The sequence below is a fragment of the Myotis brandtii genome, unplaced genomic scaffold (genome assembly GCF_000412655.1).
Source record: "Myotis brandtii unplaced genomic scaffold, ASM41265v1 scaffold118, whole genome shotgun sequence".
NCBI classification, from domain to species: Eukaryota; Metazoa; Chordata; class Mammalia; order Chiroptera; family Vespertilionidae; genus Myotis; species Myotis brandtii.
In genome coordinates, this window is record NW_005354090.1 from 52,114 (window position 1) to 67,500 (window position 15,387).

General features: G+C 40.6%; 1 protein-coding gene across 2 annotated transcripts in view; it reads right to left on the reverse strand.

The window, feature by feature from the left end:
* Positions 1-9,910: 9,910 nt before the first annotated feature.
* Positions 9,911-15,387, reverse strand: part of KNG1 (kininogen 1) — a 32,406-nt gene continuing 26,929 nt past the window's right edge. For both annotated transcript variants that reach the window (XM_014530388.1, XM_014530386.1), the window contains 3 exons: positions 13,054-13,161; positions 12,850-12,936; positions 9,911-11,452 (listed from right to left, as the gene is read on the reverse strand). In XM_014530388.1, coding sequence (XP_014385874.1) covers positions 10,718-11,452; positions 12,850-12,936; positions 13,054-13,161 — 930 coding nt within the window. In that variant the 3' untranslated portion in view covers positions 9,911-10,717. The remainder of the gene's footprint in view (positions 11,453-12,849; positions 12,937-13,053; positions 13,162-15,387) is intronic.

Genomic DNA, 15,387 nt, shown 5'->3' on the forward strand with positions numbered 1-15,387 from the left:
GTCAAAAGTAGGTTTACAATTGTGAGTATATGAAATAGAGTTTATTTGTGTATTACTATTTATTAATTATTGTTTTAATTTCCATACAAACAAGTGTAAATCTACTTTTTGCCCCACTCTGTATATCATAATTGTATGTTTCTATTTAATTCATCTCAATTTGAGTTTTCTGAAGGAAAAAGTGTTTGTGCATAAAGATACATACATAAAAACATGCAAGATGTTGTGTAGGAACTATGCATTTTGTTTTTTATTTTTCTCTGTATTGGAGGACAATTCTTTATGAGTTTCTGCATGATTCTGCATGTCTTAAGAGCAGAGGCAATGACTAACTTTGTTCTGGACTCTCTTTCAAAGCTGTTTGTACAAAGAACAGCCCCAGGAGATAAGAGACTGTGACTCCGTCCAGAGCAAAGGGAAATTTTACTTATTGTCCTTTATAATAATGTCTCCTTCTAGCACAAGAGTCATGCTGTCTTAGTGCTCATCCTATGTAATAACAGGGTAATATGCTAATTAGACCAGACATCCTGCCAGATGTCCTTCGTGATGAAGCCAGGGCCAGAGGGAAGCCAGCCCAGGTCCTGGATGCCTGTGGGCAGCCCTAGGGAAGCCAGCCTGAGTCCCAGGTGCCAGAGGGAAGTCGGTGCCAGCAGCCAGGGGAAGGAAGGCTTATTCTTGCACAAATTTTTGTGCATAGGGCCTCTAGTCTATACTAATAAAAGTGTAAAGCCACAGTGGCTGGGGTTGAGGCAGATGTGGTTAGGGGTGATCATGAAGGAAGGGAGCAGTTAGGGGTGATCAGATTGGCAGGGGAGGGCAGTTAGGGGTGATCAGACTGGCAGGCAGAGTGGTTAGGGGTGTTCAGGCAGGCAGGTGAGCAGTTAGGAGCAAGCGGTCAGATTGCTAGAGGGATATCTGGCAGTGAGACATCCCTGAGGGTTCCTGGATTGGAGAGGGTGCAGGCCGGGCTGAGGGAACCCCCTCCCCTATACAGATTGTGTGCACACGGCCTCTAGTTATAATATATTAGTGTTCTTTAAACTCAGGGTTCCTCTCCTGTAATGCAATCCCCTGTGTGTACCATGCAGATATCATCTGACTTTCTTTGGGTCATCTTGTGGACATTGGGGCTTGCAGACTGTAAAATGCTGGGGTTGCTGGGAGTAATATTATCTCTGACCCAGGAGTCTTGTGTCTTCTGTAAGCGTCCATGAAACTATGGAAGACTACTTTGTTAGAAATTAGACTAAAATATTTGACTTTTCATAGTTCTTGGCACAATTTAAAGATTTTTAAAAGTCCTTGCTTAAATATCGGTTATTAACTAAGTATGTCAATAATCAATTAGTCCAAAATTCCAAAGACAATTTGGGATTTTAGAAAAATATACTAAGTGAGCTAAAGTTCAATATAATACTGTTTTAAAACTTTTACTAAAGAGAGATCACATGACATAAATTTGCATATAAAGGGTAAGTGGAGGAACTCTACAGTTTCTCATCAATTGTAATACTGTCTGCGGTTTTGGAGACCAGTTTCTAATGACACCAGTCATTCAAATAAAAACTCAATCTAGTTGTGTGCTCCTACTTACTAGTATGTTTTCATACTTTAAAATATAGTGCAAGTAATGATAATTTGTAAGGTAAGTGTTTTAAATTTTAGAACTTTAATTTAGCATTTTGTAAAATGCTAAATTTCTCACATGAAACAAAATGTTTTGATTGCATTTTTATTTCTCACATGGCAAAACCAGGAGATATATAACTATATTTCACATAAAGAATATATTAAATAATTTTATCAAGTATTTGAGTAGTATTAAATAAACTGCTTATATTTTGTATCTTTTTTAAATATACATTTTTATTGATTTCAAAGAGGAAGGGAGAGGAAGAGAGAGATAGAAACATCAATGATGAAAGAGAATCATTCATTGGCTGCCTCCTGCTTGCCCCACACTGGGCATCAAACCTGCAACCCAGGCATGTGCCCCAACCTGGAATTGAACCTGTGACCGCCTGATTCATTGGTCAACGCTCAACCACTGAGCCACGCCAGCTGGGCTGCCTATCTCTACTTTTAATTTTATAATTAAGAGGGATACCAGGTCATTAAAACAATAGACATACTGTTTAATTGTTTATTAATAATTTTGTTACCTTTATATCATAATGTATATGTTTTCAGTTTTGTTTTGGACAGATATAGTTTTAACTGTCATCTAAACTACTTAAACTTTTTTTACCTGGAAGTCACCTATTCCTAGAAAAAAACCCATTTACGTTTCAGTCTTCTGAAGACTAACTTTAAGCTACTTGATGCATTTCTATGAGCCCAGAGAGTGTAGTTTTGTCGCTGGGCCCTTACCGCCAGGCTGACAGCAAAGCACTGACCTTCCCTCTCAGCCTGGAGGATTTTTCTTCAGCCCTAATGTCACACTTTTCTTGAAAAGCTTCATGATTCTTTCTCTTAGATTCATATGAAGTCTTAGTGGTCTTTTAAAACCACTTTTAGGAGCCCTATTAAATTTGAGATACTTAGTTTGACTTTATTTTCTAATTTTCTTCATGGGTGAGTTATCCATATATATAAAAGCCTAAGCGACCATTCAACCACTCAACCAGTAGCTATGATGCCCACTGACCACCAGGGGAAAGACGCTCAACACACAGGCATGGAAACATGGAACAGACTGATGAATCTCAGAGGGGAAGGAAGAGGGAGGAGGGCTGGAAGAGATTAACCAAAGATCTTATATGCATACTAGAGGCCTGGTGCACAGATTCGTGCACCAGTGGGGTCCCTCAGCCTGGCCTGTGGGGATTGGGCTGAAACCAGCAGTCAAACATCCCCTGAGGGGGTCCCAGATTGCGAGAGGGCACAAGCCAGGCTGAGGGACCCCACCAGTGCATGAATCCATGCACCGGGCCTCTAGTCCTATATAATTTGAAGGTCTCTCAAGGGATGCCCCTGTCATCTGTCATTCTACACCAGGCCCCAAGAACAGAAAGCTTTTACTGCTAAAGGCTTCAGAGGTGCTAGAGTCCCTTTTAGGGTCCTACATCCTCCTGGGTATATGGAATTTCACATAGAAAAAAATCACAGCTAGTTAACAAAAGGAATTAGTAATTAGACAGTAGGTCAGACAGGGAAAAGAAAGATGGAAATGTATTCACTAAGGAGAGAACTCATTTTCTCCCAGGGGCCTTGTTACCTGTGAAGACCTTTGCCTCTGGGGGGCAGCATCTCCCTGCGAAGGAGGAGAGATCCTTGGGAAAGGAGTTTGCCTCTTTGCAGTCACTCATTCCATTTCTCATTTTACTAGCAATAAGGGAAAACTTGCTTCTCACTAGGGTTGGACTCCTCTCACAATGCCTCCCGGCCTGAATAAGATTAAATATTTCAGCTGAATCATCTCTCAACTATAGAAACACATTGAGAAAGTAAGGACTGTTGGCTGTCCTCTGAGTCAACCACTCAAATATTGGTCTCCACCTACTTGTGGATCCACCTTTTATAATATCAGCCATAGTAATAGCAACAGGAAATGCCATATTCAAAAAAAAAAAAAAGAAAGAAATGCCATATTCACTGAATTTTCTTACCCACTATGGTTTTCCAGCAACATATTGTTGCTAATAGGTGTTAATATATGTATTTATTGTAATTAAGATTTATGGAAATCAAATCTGACATTAAAAATGTCGTGATATATGTTGTGTAAAAAATAGAGATTATATATTATAGTTATAGCAGGTTTCTTTTTTTTGGAATACACATACCTACAGACATTTGAAAAAAGGAAAATATTTCTGGGAAGTTATAACCAAAATTTCAACAGTAGTTTCCTTTGGCTGGTGAAATTTCAATAGTTTTTATTTTCTGCTTTCTGTCCTGTATTTTCTCAATTTTCCACATTATACACTTAAGTGTATACTGGGTATACAATAGAACAATTAATAGAGAATTTCAACATTTAAGTGAATATTTAAATATGAAATGCCTCAATCTTAGTCCTACATTTGCCTGTCCTATGTTTTGGCTTTTATTGATTAACTAGAGGCCCAATGCATGAAAGTCATGCAAGAGTAGGCCTTCATAGCCCCGGCTTCATCCGGAAGGTTGTCCAGAGGTCATCCGGATGGTTGTTCCACTGTTCAGCCGTTGGGTCGATTTGTATATTATGCTTTTATTATTATATATATTTATCTGGCACATGTAACTAGCAGAAAGTTGTTTGGGGGTAGATAAGATGTCAGAACCAAGCATTAGTGGATGTTCAAACCACAGAGACTAGATACAGGAAAGAGGTATCTGCTCATTAATTTTCAGGGCAACTCTGAGCAGGTCACTGCCTGTATCTTTCTCCTTCTCTTGGTCCATCTCCTTCTCCTCTTGGTCTCCATCCCCTCATTATAGAATTCTAGACTCTTAGAGGAGGGTGAGCCACAGCTGTCCTCTTGTCTTGCTCTGCTACCCAGCTATCTGTCTCAGAATGCCTTTGACTCCCAGCCTCTATTTTGGCACCTCCAGAGATGTGGAGCTCAGTTTGGTGAACCACAGAGACATTGCAGGTTTGGTTCCAGACTACAGCAATACACTAAGTGGCCAGATTATTATGACCACCTGACATTTGAAGGCAAATTAGCTATAATTTCACGCTGAAGTTGCTAGAGGGCCAGACCATTATAAATAGGGAAGCAGGTTGTTTATCACGACAGTAGAAGTGATTTTTTTCTGAAGGTATGGGTAAACAACACGATTTAACAGCCTTTGAACATGGGATATATTTGAACGTGAGTGGCCAGATTATTATGACCACCTGAGGTTTGTAGGCAAATTAGCCATTCACTGCATTGTATGGGATATGGAAGCCGACAGCCTGTTCGAACACCTTTGCTGTCTGCAGTAACCAAGATAAAACGTCTCCAATTCGCACAGGAACACAAGGATTGGACAGTTGAGCACTGGAAAAAAGTCATGTGGACCAATTAATCACATTTCCAGTTGCATCATGCAGATGGCAGAGTGAGAATTTGGCGGAAATAGCATGAAAGCATGCACCTCACATGCATGAGTACAACCCTTCAAGCTGGTGGGGTCAGTGTTATGGTTTGGGGCATGTTTTACTGGCATGATTTTGGCCCTTTAATTTGTGTGCAACAATATCTGAAAAGCACAACATACCTAAATATCATTGCTGATCAAGTTCATCCTGTCATGTTGATGGCATATCCCAATGGAGATGGCTTCTTCCAGCAAGACAATGTGCCATGCCACGGTGCTTGTATTGTGCAGGAGTGATTTCAAGAACATGAGGGAGACTTTATCTTGCTTAGGTGTCCCCCACAATCACCAGATCTCAATCTAATTGAACATTTATGGGACGAAGTTAAAAGAGCCATCAGGCAGCTGGTTCCACAACCATCAAATCTCACAGAACTGGACAGTGCTATTCATCAGGCATGGTGTCAGATTCCTCGCATCACCTTTCAACATCTCGTGGACTCAATGCCAAAAAGAATTGCTGCAGTATTGAAGGCCCAACGAAGTACTGATGGGGTGGTCATAATAATCTGGCCGGTCATAATAATCTGGCCACTCAGAGAGTATGTGTGTGTGTGTGTGTGTAATTTATCTTTTATTTTTTGTTAATCCTCACCCAAGGATATTTTCCTATTGATCTTTGTACGTGCCCTTGACCCTCTAGCAACTTCAGCACAAAATTATAGCTAATTTGCCTTCAAATGTCAGGTGGTCATAATAATCTGGCCACTCAGTGTAGAGCGAGGGTTGCAATCTTTTTGCTGGTGGAGCGTTTTGCCTTCAATTTACATAAAATGCAACACCTGTGAAGTACAATAAAACCAAGTACTATGAAACAAAGTGTGCCTGTACTTTTGCCTGAAAAGTGTTCTCCTATTTGTCTACCTAGGAAACTTCTCAATATATAAATCAGTTGTGCTGTTTTAAATCAGGCCCCTGTGGCATAGGCATCTGTGGTTACATGAGTGGACTCTAGTCAGAGACCTGGGTTCCATCCTTCCTCTCCTAATGATACTTGCTATGTGATCTTGGTCAGCTGATCTCACTTCTCTGAGCCTCAGTTTTCTTACCTGTAAAATGGGGTATCCTGATGTGATAATGTGTATGGGATCTTTATATGGTGTCCGGCACACAGCAAGTAAGCAGTACATGGTATCTGCTACTATTCGTCACGTCAGTGGTTTTGACCCTGATCTGCACATTAGAATCACCTGCAGAACCTTTAAAACATGACTTAATAGGTCTGGAGTGATGCTCCCAGCAAGGTATTTTTTAAAAGTTGCCCCAGTGATTGAGAACTGTTACACCAGCAGTTCTACAATATGCCTTAGAGCAGCAGAACCAGCATCTCCTGGGAACTTGTTAGAAGCTCAAATTCAAGCCCTTCCCCCCAGCCATAGGGAATGAGAAATTCTGGGAGTGGCCCCAGCAATCCAGGTTTTAGCAAGCCTTGCAGGAGATTTTGATGCATGCTCAAGTCTGTGAACCACTTCACTAGATTGTTAGCTAAGTGAAGGCATGAACTAGCTGTTTTTGTCTTGTTCCGTGCCCTATTCCTAGGACTTACCACTGTGCATATGCAAATTCAGTTTATTTCAATTCAATTCAATTTTCTGTGAAGGCACTGTGCCTTGGCCAGTCCTTGCCTCTCAGCTTGCTTACTGACTCCCAGACTTGATTCTTTCTTTCTGCTCTCACTGCCCCATAAGCACACCTCTACCTCCGGTTGTAATCTTTATATATGTTTTTATGTGTCTATGTCCTCCACTCAACTGAACAGCCTTTACTCATTTTCTTAGGAGTTGCTCTAATGCAGTTGCATTGCTGGACCTGGTTCTGTATTCGAAAGCAATGGACTATGTTTCCTGATGTAAAATGATGGGGGCGGAGAGTCTGGTGTGTCAGTCAAGGTTTGATCAGGGAAGCAGAACAACACTATGAATCTTAGGGTATAAGGATTTAACTTAGGAATTAGACCTTACACCGTTGTGGGAGGAGCTAGGAAAGTAAGATCCAGGGTAAAGAAGTAGGAGGATCAAAGTTACTAATCAGCCTTCCCCAGGCATTGGTGCTGTAGGACAAATCAGAGATTTTAAAGAAATCTGGACAAGCACATCCAGCTCCAGAGGAACTGGGAGGGGAGTTAGTGAAGAAACCCACAGAAGGCTGTTGCCCTAGAGCGCCTCCTGTGGCTGTAGGTCAACAGGGGCAGCGGTGGGGGAGAGAGCTACTCTCCAAATAAGGAAGGATGAGGCCAGGCCTGAGCTCTTGCCTCTGAGTCCTCACTCACTGCATCTCACTGTGTGACTTTCTAAGAGTCATGGCTCTGCTTCTTTCCATCTTCTTGTTCACACGCAAATGTCTTCTTTGAACAAAGCTAACCCAGAACGATACAGAAAAGAGGCTTCTTGGACACAATTCCTGTTTAGCTAAGTTGACCAAAGCTCCCAGTTGGTAAATATTACTTAGGTAAAAAAGCTGGTACTTTTATTTTTTCCAAGAGCTACTATTTTATCCGGTTTTAATAATAGTGGTATTTCCACACACTCAGACATGCCATATAGAGAAGACAGGAGACAGAAAAGCTGCCATAATAAAGATCAGGCTTCTAATTCATTAGTCAAATAGAAGTTAAGATTACTTTCAGAAAATAATTTCTCTCCTTTCTGTTCTTTTTGATGGGAGGAGTTCTGTAATTGCAGTTTTCTCACTTGTTTTTCACAAGCTTAGTCCATGAGTATCTAATGGTACTTCCCTGTTAATATGGCAGGTGCCACAGATATTGCAGTAAATGAAATAATTTGAGGTGGGTCCTAGTAGTGTTTTTACATGCATTTGCATAATGATTTCATATGCTTATTCAGTTGTTGAAATATCTTAAATTATGTGCATTTGGGATCAGTCTGGATTTTAGAGTTACTAGGAAGGACAGATCCGCTTCCAGTCTCCTTGTTTGTGTTAATGGCATTACTATTCCATTAGGCACCTAGACTGGAAAACGTTTGTCATCTTTAACTTATTCCTGTCCTTCACTTCTCATATTCAGTAAATAATTTGTTTATAAGTCTTTGAAAAAGTAACATAGTTATGTTCCAGTAATGCAACTATAGCTACCCTTTACTGAATGGTAGCCATGTGCTAAGCATTATGGCAGTTAAGGAATTATCTCTTTTAAGTCTCACCAGACATCTATGATGTGAGCATATAATTAACCTAATATTTCAGATGAGGACACAGTGATGTTGATAACTCAAGTAAATTTCCAGCTTTTGGATGCAGGCTGCCTAATAGCCAATGCCAGTGCTTGACTCTGTCATAGTTTACCCTGAGCAGTATTCAGAACAGCATCAGACACAATAAGATATTCAATAAGGGTTTTTGTATTGAGATAATGATCATCTCAGATTCAGAAATGTGTTTTTGTAATGCCGACATTGATAATAATACCTCATGGTAACTTGGTGTAATGAAGTTCAAAAGGCCTGAGTATGAATGTTAGCTCTGTCATGTAGTAACTGTGTGTCCCTGAGCAGGGCACTGGGAGCTAGTTTCCTCATTGTAAATGAAAGGTGGTCATGGGAACCTGAGAGTTGTTGTGAGGACTAAGTCACACACCAAACAGAAACTGTCTACCATGGTAAATGGCTCCAATAGGCACTCAGTAAATACCTATTAGAGAAGATTAAATGTATCTTATCACTTTTTATTCAATTGGATTTCTATTTTTACCATTATTTCAACCAGAAAAATAATTTTAAATTTTCTTTAAACTTCTTTGAGGTTGATATTTTTTGCTAGTGAAAAGTTGGTTGGCATCCTATTAACAAAGAATTTTTTTTGTTTTCTTTTTTGATAATTATCTTGATCCTAAAAAAAATAAATAAATAACAAAACAAGACAAATCACTCTTAATGTTGGGCTGGCAATTAGGAGAGAGAGAGGAAAAAACAGGAGAGAGGAAGAAGAAGGGAAGGTAGAGAGATTCCTTAGATTGCTGATGGAAACATCACCCACAAACCCTTGATTTAGAGCCCATGATGAGGTCCTGGTGGTAGGGAAGGCCCTCTTAAGGGATCCTCGCCTGTTCCAGAGTTGCACTATGAGTCTCCACGGTAGAACGTGGTCTCTCATCAACTGGACTTTCCTGCAGGATGGGTGTGGCTGAAAGCAGACTACTGTGAATTAACCAGGAGTGTGAACATTAAGATCAAACTTTATTTCACCCAGAAACAGAATGATAAAATGGCATTCTTCTCTATTGACACTATCCCATCTTCTTGTCCTTCCATTCATGGCTGCTGACAGGTTGCTGGGGCTATTGTCCCAGGCATGGAGATTCTGCCCACTGGTCAAGAGACCTCACTCTCAGATGTTGGCTCTGCCCCTGCCTCCCGAGGTCGGCCCTTGTACACGCAGGGCCTTAGTTGCTTCTGAAAGTACAGTAAAATTCTGTTAATATGATGTTATCATTCAACAAGAGACAGAGTGAAGCAACCAGTTGACAAGATGAGGTGTTCCTGACATCATTGGTTCTTTATTGAAAAGTACAGATAATATTTGAAATGGAATAAAAACTCAGAGGCTCAAATGCATCCGATAACTTGAAGTAGCAGTGACACATGCACAAGTGACTATAGCTGTTTAAAGCCCTATCCTGTTTCACTAGCCAGAACACAGCAAGGATTATGAAATGCATGCTTCCCTCACATTAGAAGCAATTGAAGACAATCATATTGTTCTTTTTTTGTAAAAATCAGCGCTCTTCAATGTCGTAGCAAAAGATGATTTGATAATAAGTTGTGGCTAGAGAGGCATTTCCTCATAAAATTTCTGAATAAATTTTCTGTCACATCTTATGATATTCCCTTCTCAATTATAAAAAAAGATTTCCTTCTATGTCACTACTCCTGCTTTCCATTGTTATCATTAAACTCAGAGCTGCTAAAAACTGAAGATTGCTCATTCTAGCCTCAACAGCAAATAAACAAACAGAAAACTCCTATTTCAAAGCCTTGTTGCAAAGAGTAGTTTATGAGTAAATAGAATTTGCTGACTTCTGAGAAACACTCTGACTCAGAAAGAGAATTATCAGAATAGCTTTGTGAGGTGGGAGTAGTTATTTGATATGATTAGCCTGTTTTGGAAACAGAAAATCAATTAGTTTACTTCCTTCTGTCCCCACTTTGGCCAGTCTGTCTTTCTTGTTGTCCCTTTTTGACCTCTGGTAGCTTTTATTATTATTTTTGCCCTATTAAGAAGTTCAACATACGGTCTCTTGACTTTTCTTATTTTCACATGTTTTCAGGGACCAGATGCCACAGTTTATTCAGAATGGCAAGAATCTTTGTATGAAAGTCGATGACATCCACTCTAAGGTACATATTTGTTATTAGAAAAGCAAGTTGCAGTAGGCCACAAGGCACATTTGTTTGTCCATTTTCTGTGTTAGTTAAGAAAACTCATGAGGAAGACTCAGAAAGGATGTAGAATCCTGCACACAGTTTTGTGTTGTCCATAGAAATTGAATGTGTCCCCATTGGGAGTCTCACCACTTCTCTCTAGGCTGTTTAGAAACTTCATGGTTTTTGGTGCATTATATCAGGGTATGTGGACAATGGTGAAAGGGGATGGTGAATTATTAAAGAAACACCCATGGCTGCATACATTAATATAAAGCATCAGGGAGATCGAAATCATGAAATTCTTTTGTTTCCACAGTTGGATTCATTCCATTAACTGGCTTCCAGGGGCGTCCAGGACACTTGCAGGAAGTTGTTTCTGGGAAATCAGTTATCAGGTTAAATGAAAGGCTATTGGGCTCTATCTGGATTTCAGGGATCCAAGAATCATCATTCTCTGTGGGAGTTGGTGGTGTATTAGTCATCATAGCTGTAATGAGATCTAAGTCCTGAAATTCAGGAAAGGCAACTTCTAAACCTGACGGGGCTATGGAGGGGAGGGATTTTGGCCTTTGTGTCTTCTCTGGTGTCTGTGCAGATGTAGTACTATCTTCAGAAGAACTTGTCCTCCAATCATTGTGCTTTCCATTCTGTTTTCCTTTATTTTTATATTTTTCATGGCCATGACCATGCTCATGTTTATGTCTATGGGCTAGGCCATGTTCCCTTTGATGTCCATGGCCATGACCATGTCCCTTTTGGTGCCCATCGCTTTGGTCATGCTCATGTTTATGGCCATGGCCATGCCCATGTTTTATTTGCTTTTCATGGCCCCAGCCATGATCACGAGTGGGTCCTTGTTCATTGTCTGAATCCTGCTCTTCATCTTGAACAGGTGCCATGGAAGTGTGGGGTGGACTTACAGTTGTTCCTTCTTTTGTTTCCGCCACTTGTACTGATCGGAAAGGTGAAAAACCTGGAGGTCTTTTCAGCAATGAGGTCTAAACAGGAAATATTAAGATGAATGGATTACTGTGGAAACCACACTCTCAATGAAGAAAAAAGGGACTGAGACCTGGCAATGCTATCTTGGTTTACAATGGAGCAAGTCTTTAGCCAGGTTTTAAATGCTATGTTAATACTGCAAAAAAGATGAGAATGAATATCTTTTCCTCTTTAATTGATTTTATAATTTGTGGATATTTCTTAATAATACTCCTCTAAACTGGAGAGGTTTTTCTTCATCTGGAAAAATTGGGAGGTTGAACTACATAATACCACGGCACATTATTTATTAATAGATACTGGTTCTATTAGCACAATTACAGTTTTTATACCAAAGACCCTAAATGGCTTTATGGACTGAATATATATGCAGCATATGCCCTCAATTATTTTGTTGGGCTGAAACACATTGGGACATGTTTACAAGCTTGAAAAGCAGCCTTTGTATAATGTCTGTGTTAGACTACATATATACCTATACAAGGCAAAAGTCTAAATCGGAAAAAAAAGACGAGGCAACTCACGTTCAAGCTCTGTATGATTTCTACCTACATTTCACTACTGGTGAGAACAGGATGCTGGAGGCAGTGTCAGTGGTGCAAAGAGCATGGTCTTTGAAGTCATATAAGCCAGAGCCTAGTTGTTAGCATCATGTGAACACAGATGACTTTGATTTGACCTACACTTGCATCCGTGCACCACTAGCTTCACTTTTCTCATCTCTAAAATAGGAATAACAGCAGCACCTGCCTCAGAGAGTTGTCAAGAGAAAAATATGTGTGAAGCCCTCAGTACAGTGCCTGGGACAGAGCAAGCACTTGATCATGTTACTACCCACTTCAGGATCTCATCATCTTTGTAATTTTTAGTGTCTCATCCTTAACAATGGGAAAAGTCTTACTTACCTCCCAAGATTCTCTTACGAATTGGAAAACATGATAAAAACCAATGCTTCTCACACTTGAATGTGGGTATGAAACCCTGGGGACCATGTTAAAATGCAGATTTGGATATATCTATACTTGTACATCACAGAAAGTTTTTTATGGCCGTCTGTATTTCTCCCAAGTCCCTTGGATGGAGGCAGATGTCAGAGAAGCATCTGAGGCACGTCTTAAAGCCCCAGAGCTAGTATTAGCTCTGCACAGCAGGGGCTGCCCTTTATTAAGAGAGAGCCTCCTGAAGGATGACAAAGGGTGAGAAGTGATTAGGGGACTGACTGTTGTTTTCCTTTCTAGACATAAAAAAGAGAGGTCAGCACAGAAATGTGAGAGTTCTCTCTATTCTAAAAAGATAGTCCCCCAATTCATTTAAATAGTGGTTCATTTTCAACCCCAAATAGGACTTTGCAGAATGAGCAAAATTTACCCAAGCTGACTAATTAGAAACATACCTTTCCTACTGATTGACATTTGACAGTAGGGTAAATTTTATTCTCCAAAGGTACCACATAAACATCAGCAGTGCATCTTAGAATTTCCTATCCATGAAAACAAAAGCCAAAATAGAGAACAGTGTTATTCATGAAATACTTAAACAAGTATAAAATATCAAGTAGATATACAGGGAATAAGTAGAGAGTTGCATGACTACTCACTCCATGTTTCTTGATCTCACAACTTTCAGTCAACTCTTTATTACTTTCCTTGGAACATGTGGTTTCCCTGGCCGTGAACTCAACAAAATATTTTGTTCCAGCCACCACCTGAAAAATGAATTAGCACAAAGTAGAACCTTCATTAATATTATATAATAAATGATATGTTTTTGCTCTAAGGGATCTTAGGGGAGAATATTAAAATTTTAATTAAACACTGCTCAAATGAGAGGTATACAAATAAAGTACAAATGTTTGACAACTAAACTCTTAGTTTGTATGCATGTGTAAAATGTTTGGCTCTTGGTTGGTCTTGTTTCCTTTTCTATAAAGAGAAACAAGGCCACAATTTTTATTTTTATACTTTTCTGATTTTTATTATTCAATAACATTCAAGCGCTCAAGTTGTAATAGATTCTAAGAAGAGTAGGAAGAAAAACTTAAACATTTTCTTTAAGTATGCCTTATTGTCATGCCAAGTCTTGAATCAGAGAAATACCGAGTTAGTGTCACTACAGAAATTGTGGGTTAAATAATGTGATTAGGAAAATTCTTTGGATTTTGTAGTTTGCCTCTCTTAATTGTCATATATTAAGAAACCATTTTAATCTCTATCAATAATTTTTTAAAATGGTTTTTTAGAGAGAGAGGAAGGAAGAGGGAGAGAGAGAAACATCAATCAGCTGCCTCCTGCAAGCCCCTTTCTCTGGATCAAGCCCACAATCTGGGCATGTGCCCTTACTGGAAATTGAATGCACAACCTTTTGGTGCTCAGAACGATGTTCAACCAACTGAGCCACACCAACCAGTACTCTAGCAACAGTTTTAATCTTTATACAATGCTGTGTCCAAAATGCATATTCTGTGGCCCAATTTATTTATTTATACTGTATAATAAAGAGCTAATATGCAAATTGTCATCACGCCCTCACACCCTCGCGCCAGAGCTGCTCAGACACTCAACACTGAAGAGAGAGGAATGGTGACCATCCAGGCACCAATGAGCTCGTGAGAGAGAAATGGGGATCTGCCAGGCACAAGTGAGGTCGCGAGAGAAGAATGGGGACTAGCCAGGCACAGATGAGCTCATGAGAGAGGAATGGGGACCAGCCAGGCTGTGGCCCAGAAGAGGGACAAGCCGCCTGCCCCATGGTCCCAGGTGTCAGCAACTGCTCCTGTGCCTGCGGCCTGGGAGAGGGACAAGCCTCCCGCCCTACAGTCCCAGGAACCTGTGGCTGCGGCCCAGGAGAAGCTGCCCACCAATGGTACCCTGTGGCTGCGGCCGGCCCATGTGAAGCCAACCCGGGTCCTGGGTGCCTGCGGCTGGCCAGAGGAAGGGAAGCCTGGGTCCCAGGTGCCTACAACCGGCCAGAGGAGGGAATCCTGGGTCCCCGGTGCAGGGTGGGGCAGAGGTGGTTAGGGGTGATCAGGCAGGCTGGCAGTGGTGGTTAAAGGCGATCAGGCAGGCAGAGGTGGTTAGGGGTGATCAGGCAGGCAGGCAGAGGGGTTAAGCGCAATCAGGCAGGCAGGCAGGTGAGTGGGTAGGAGCCAGCAGTCCAGGATTGTGAGAGGCAGTCAGACATCCCCCAAGGGGTCCCAGATTGGAGAGGGTGCAGGTTGAGCTGAGGTACACCCCCCTCCCCCCACCATGCACGATTTTCGAGCACTAGGCCTCTAGTTTTTATATAAAAGAGGCACACTTTATTTATTTAAAAAAAACTCATGCTTTTTAAAATGCACTTACTTCAATAAAATTGCACATATAGCTTTTTAAAGGTCATTTTAAAAATGCCATATCTTACATCTGTTACACTTAAAAAAATATACTTGGTAAAAATGACTTTAAATTGTATGTTAAAAAGTTAGTTGATATGGTGAATTTCTAGTCCAAGTTATTCAGTACTTAATTCTAGGATCTAAATATGTGTGTGTGTGTATGTGTGTGTGTGTGTGTGTGTGTAAAGAATACATGAATATATCAATTGACCTGGAGAGATGACTATTATTTTTTTTAAATATATTTTAATGATTTTTTTTACAGAGAGGAAGGTGAGAGGGATAGAGAGTTAGAAACATTGATGAGAGAGAAACATCGATCAGCTGCATCCTGCACACGCGCCCCCACTGGGGATGTGCCCCCAACCAAGGTACATGCCCTTGACCGGAATCAAACCTGGGACCCTTCAGTCCACAGGCCAACGCTCTATCCACTGAGCCAAACCGGTTCAGGCATGACTATTATTTTTATAAATGAAGTTACAGCCCTGGTTGGTGTGGCTCAGTTTGTTGAGTGTCATCCCATGCACCAAAGGGTCCTGAGTTTGATTCTCAGTC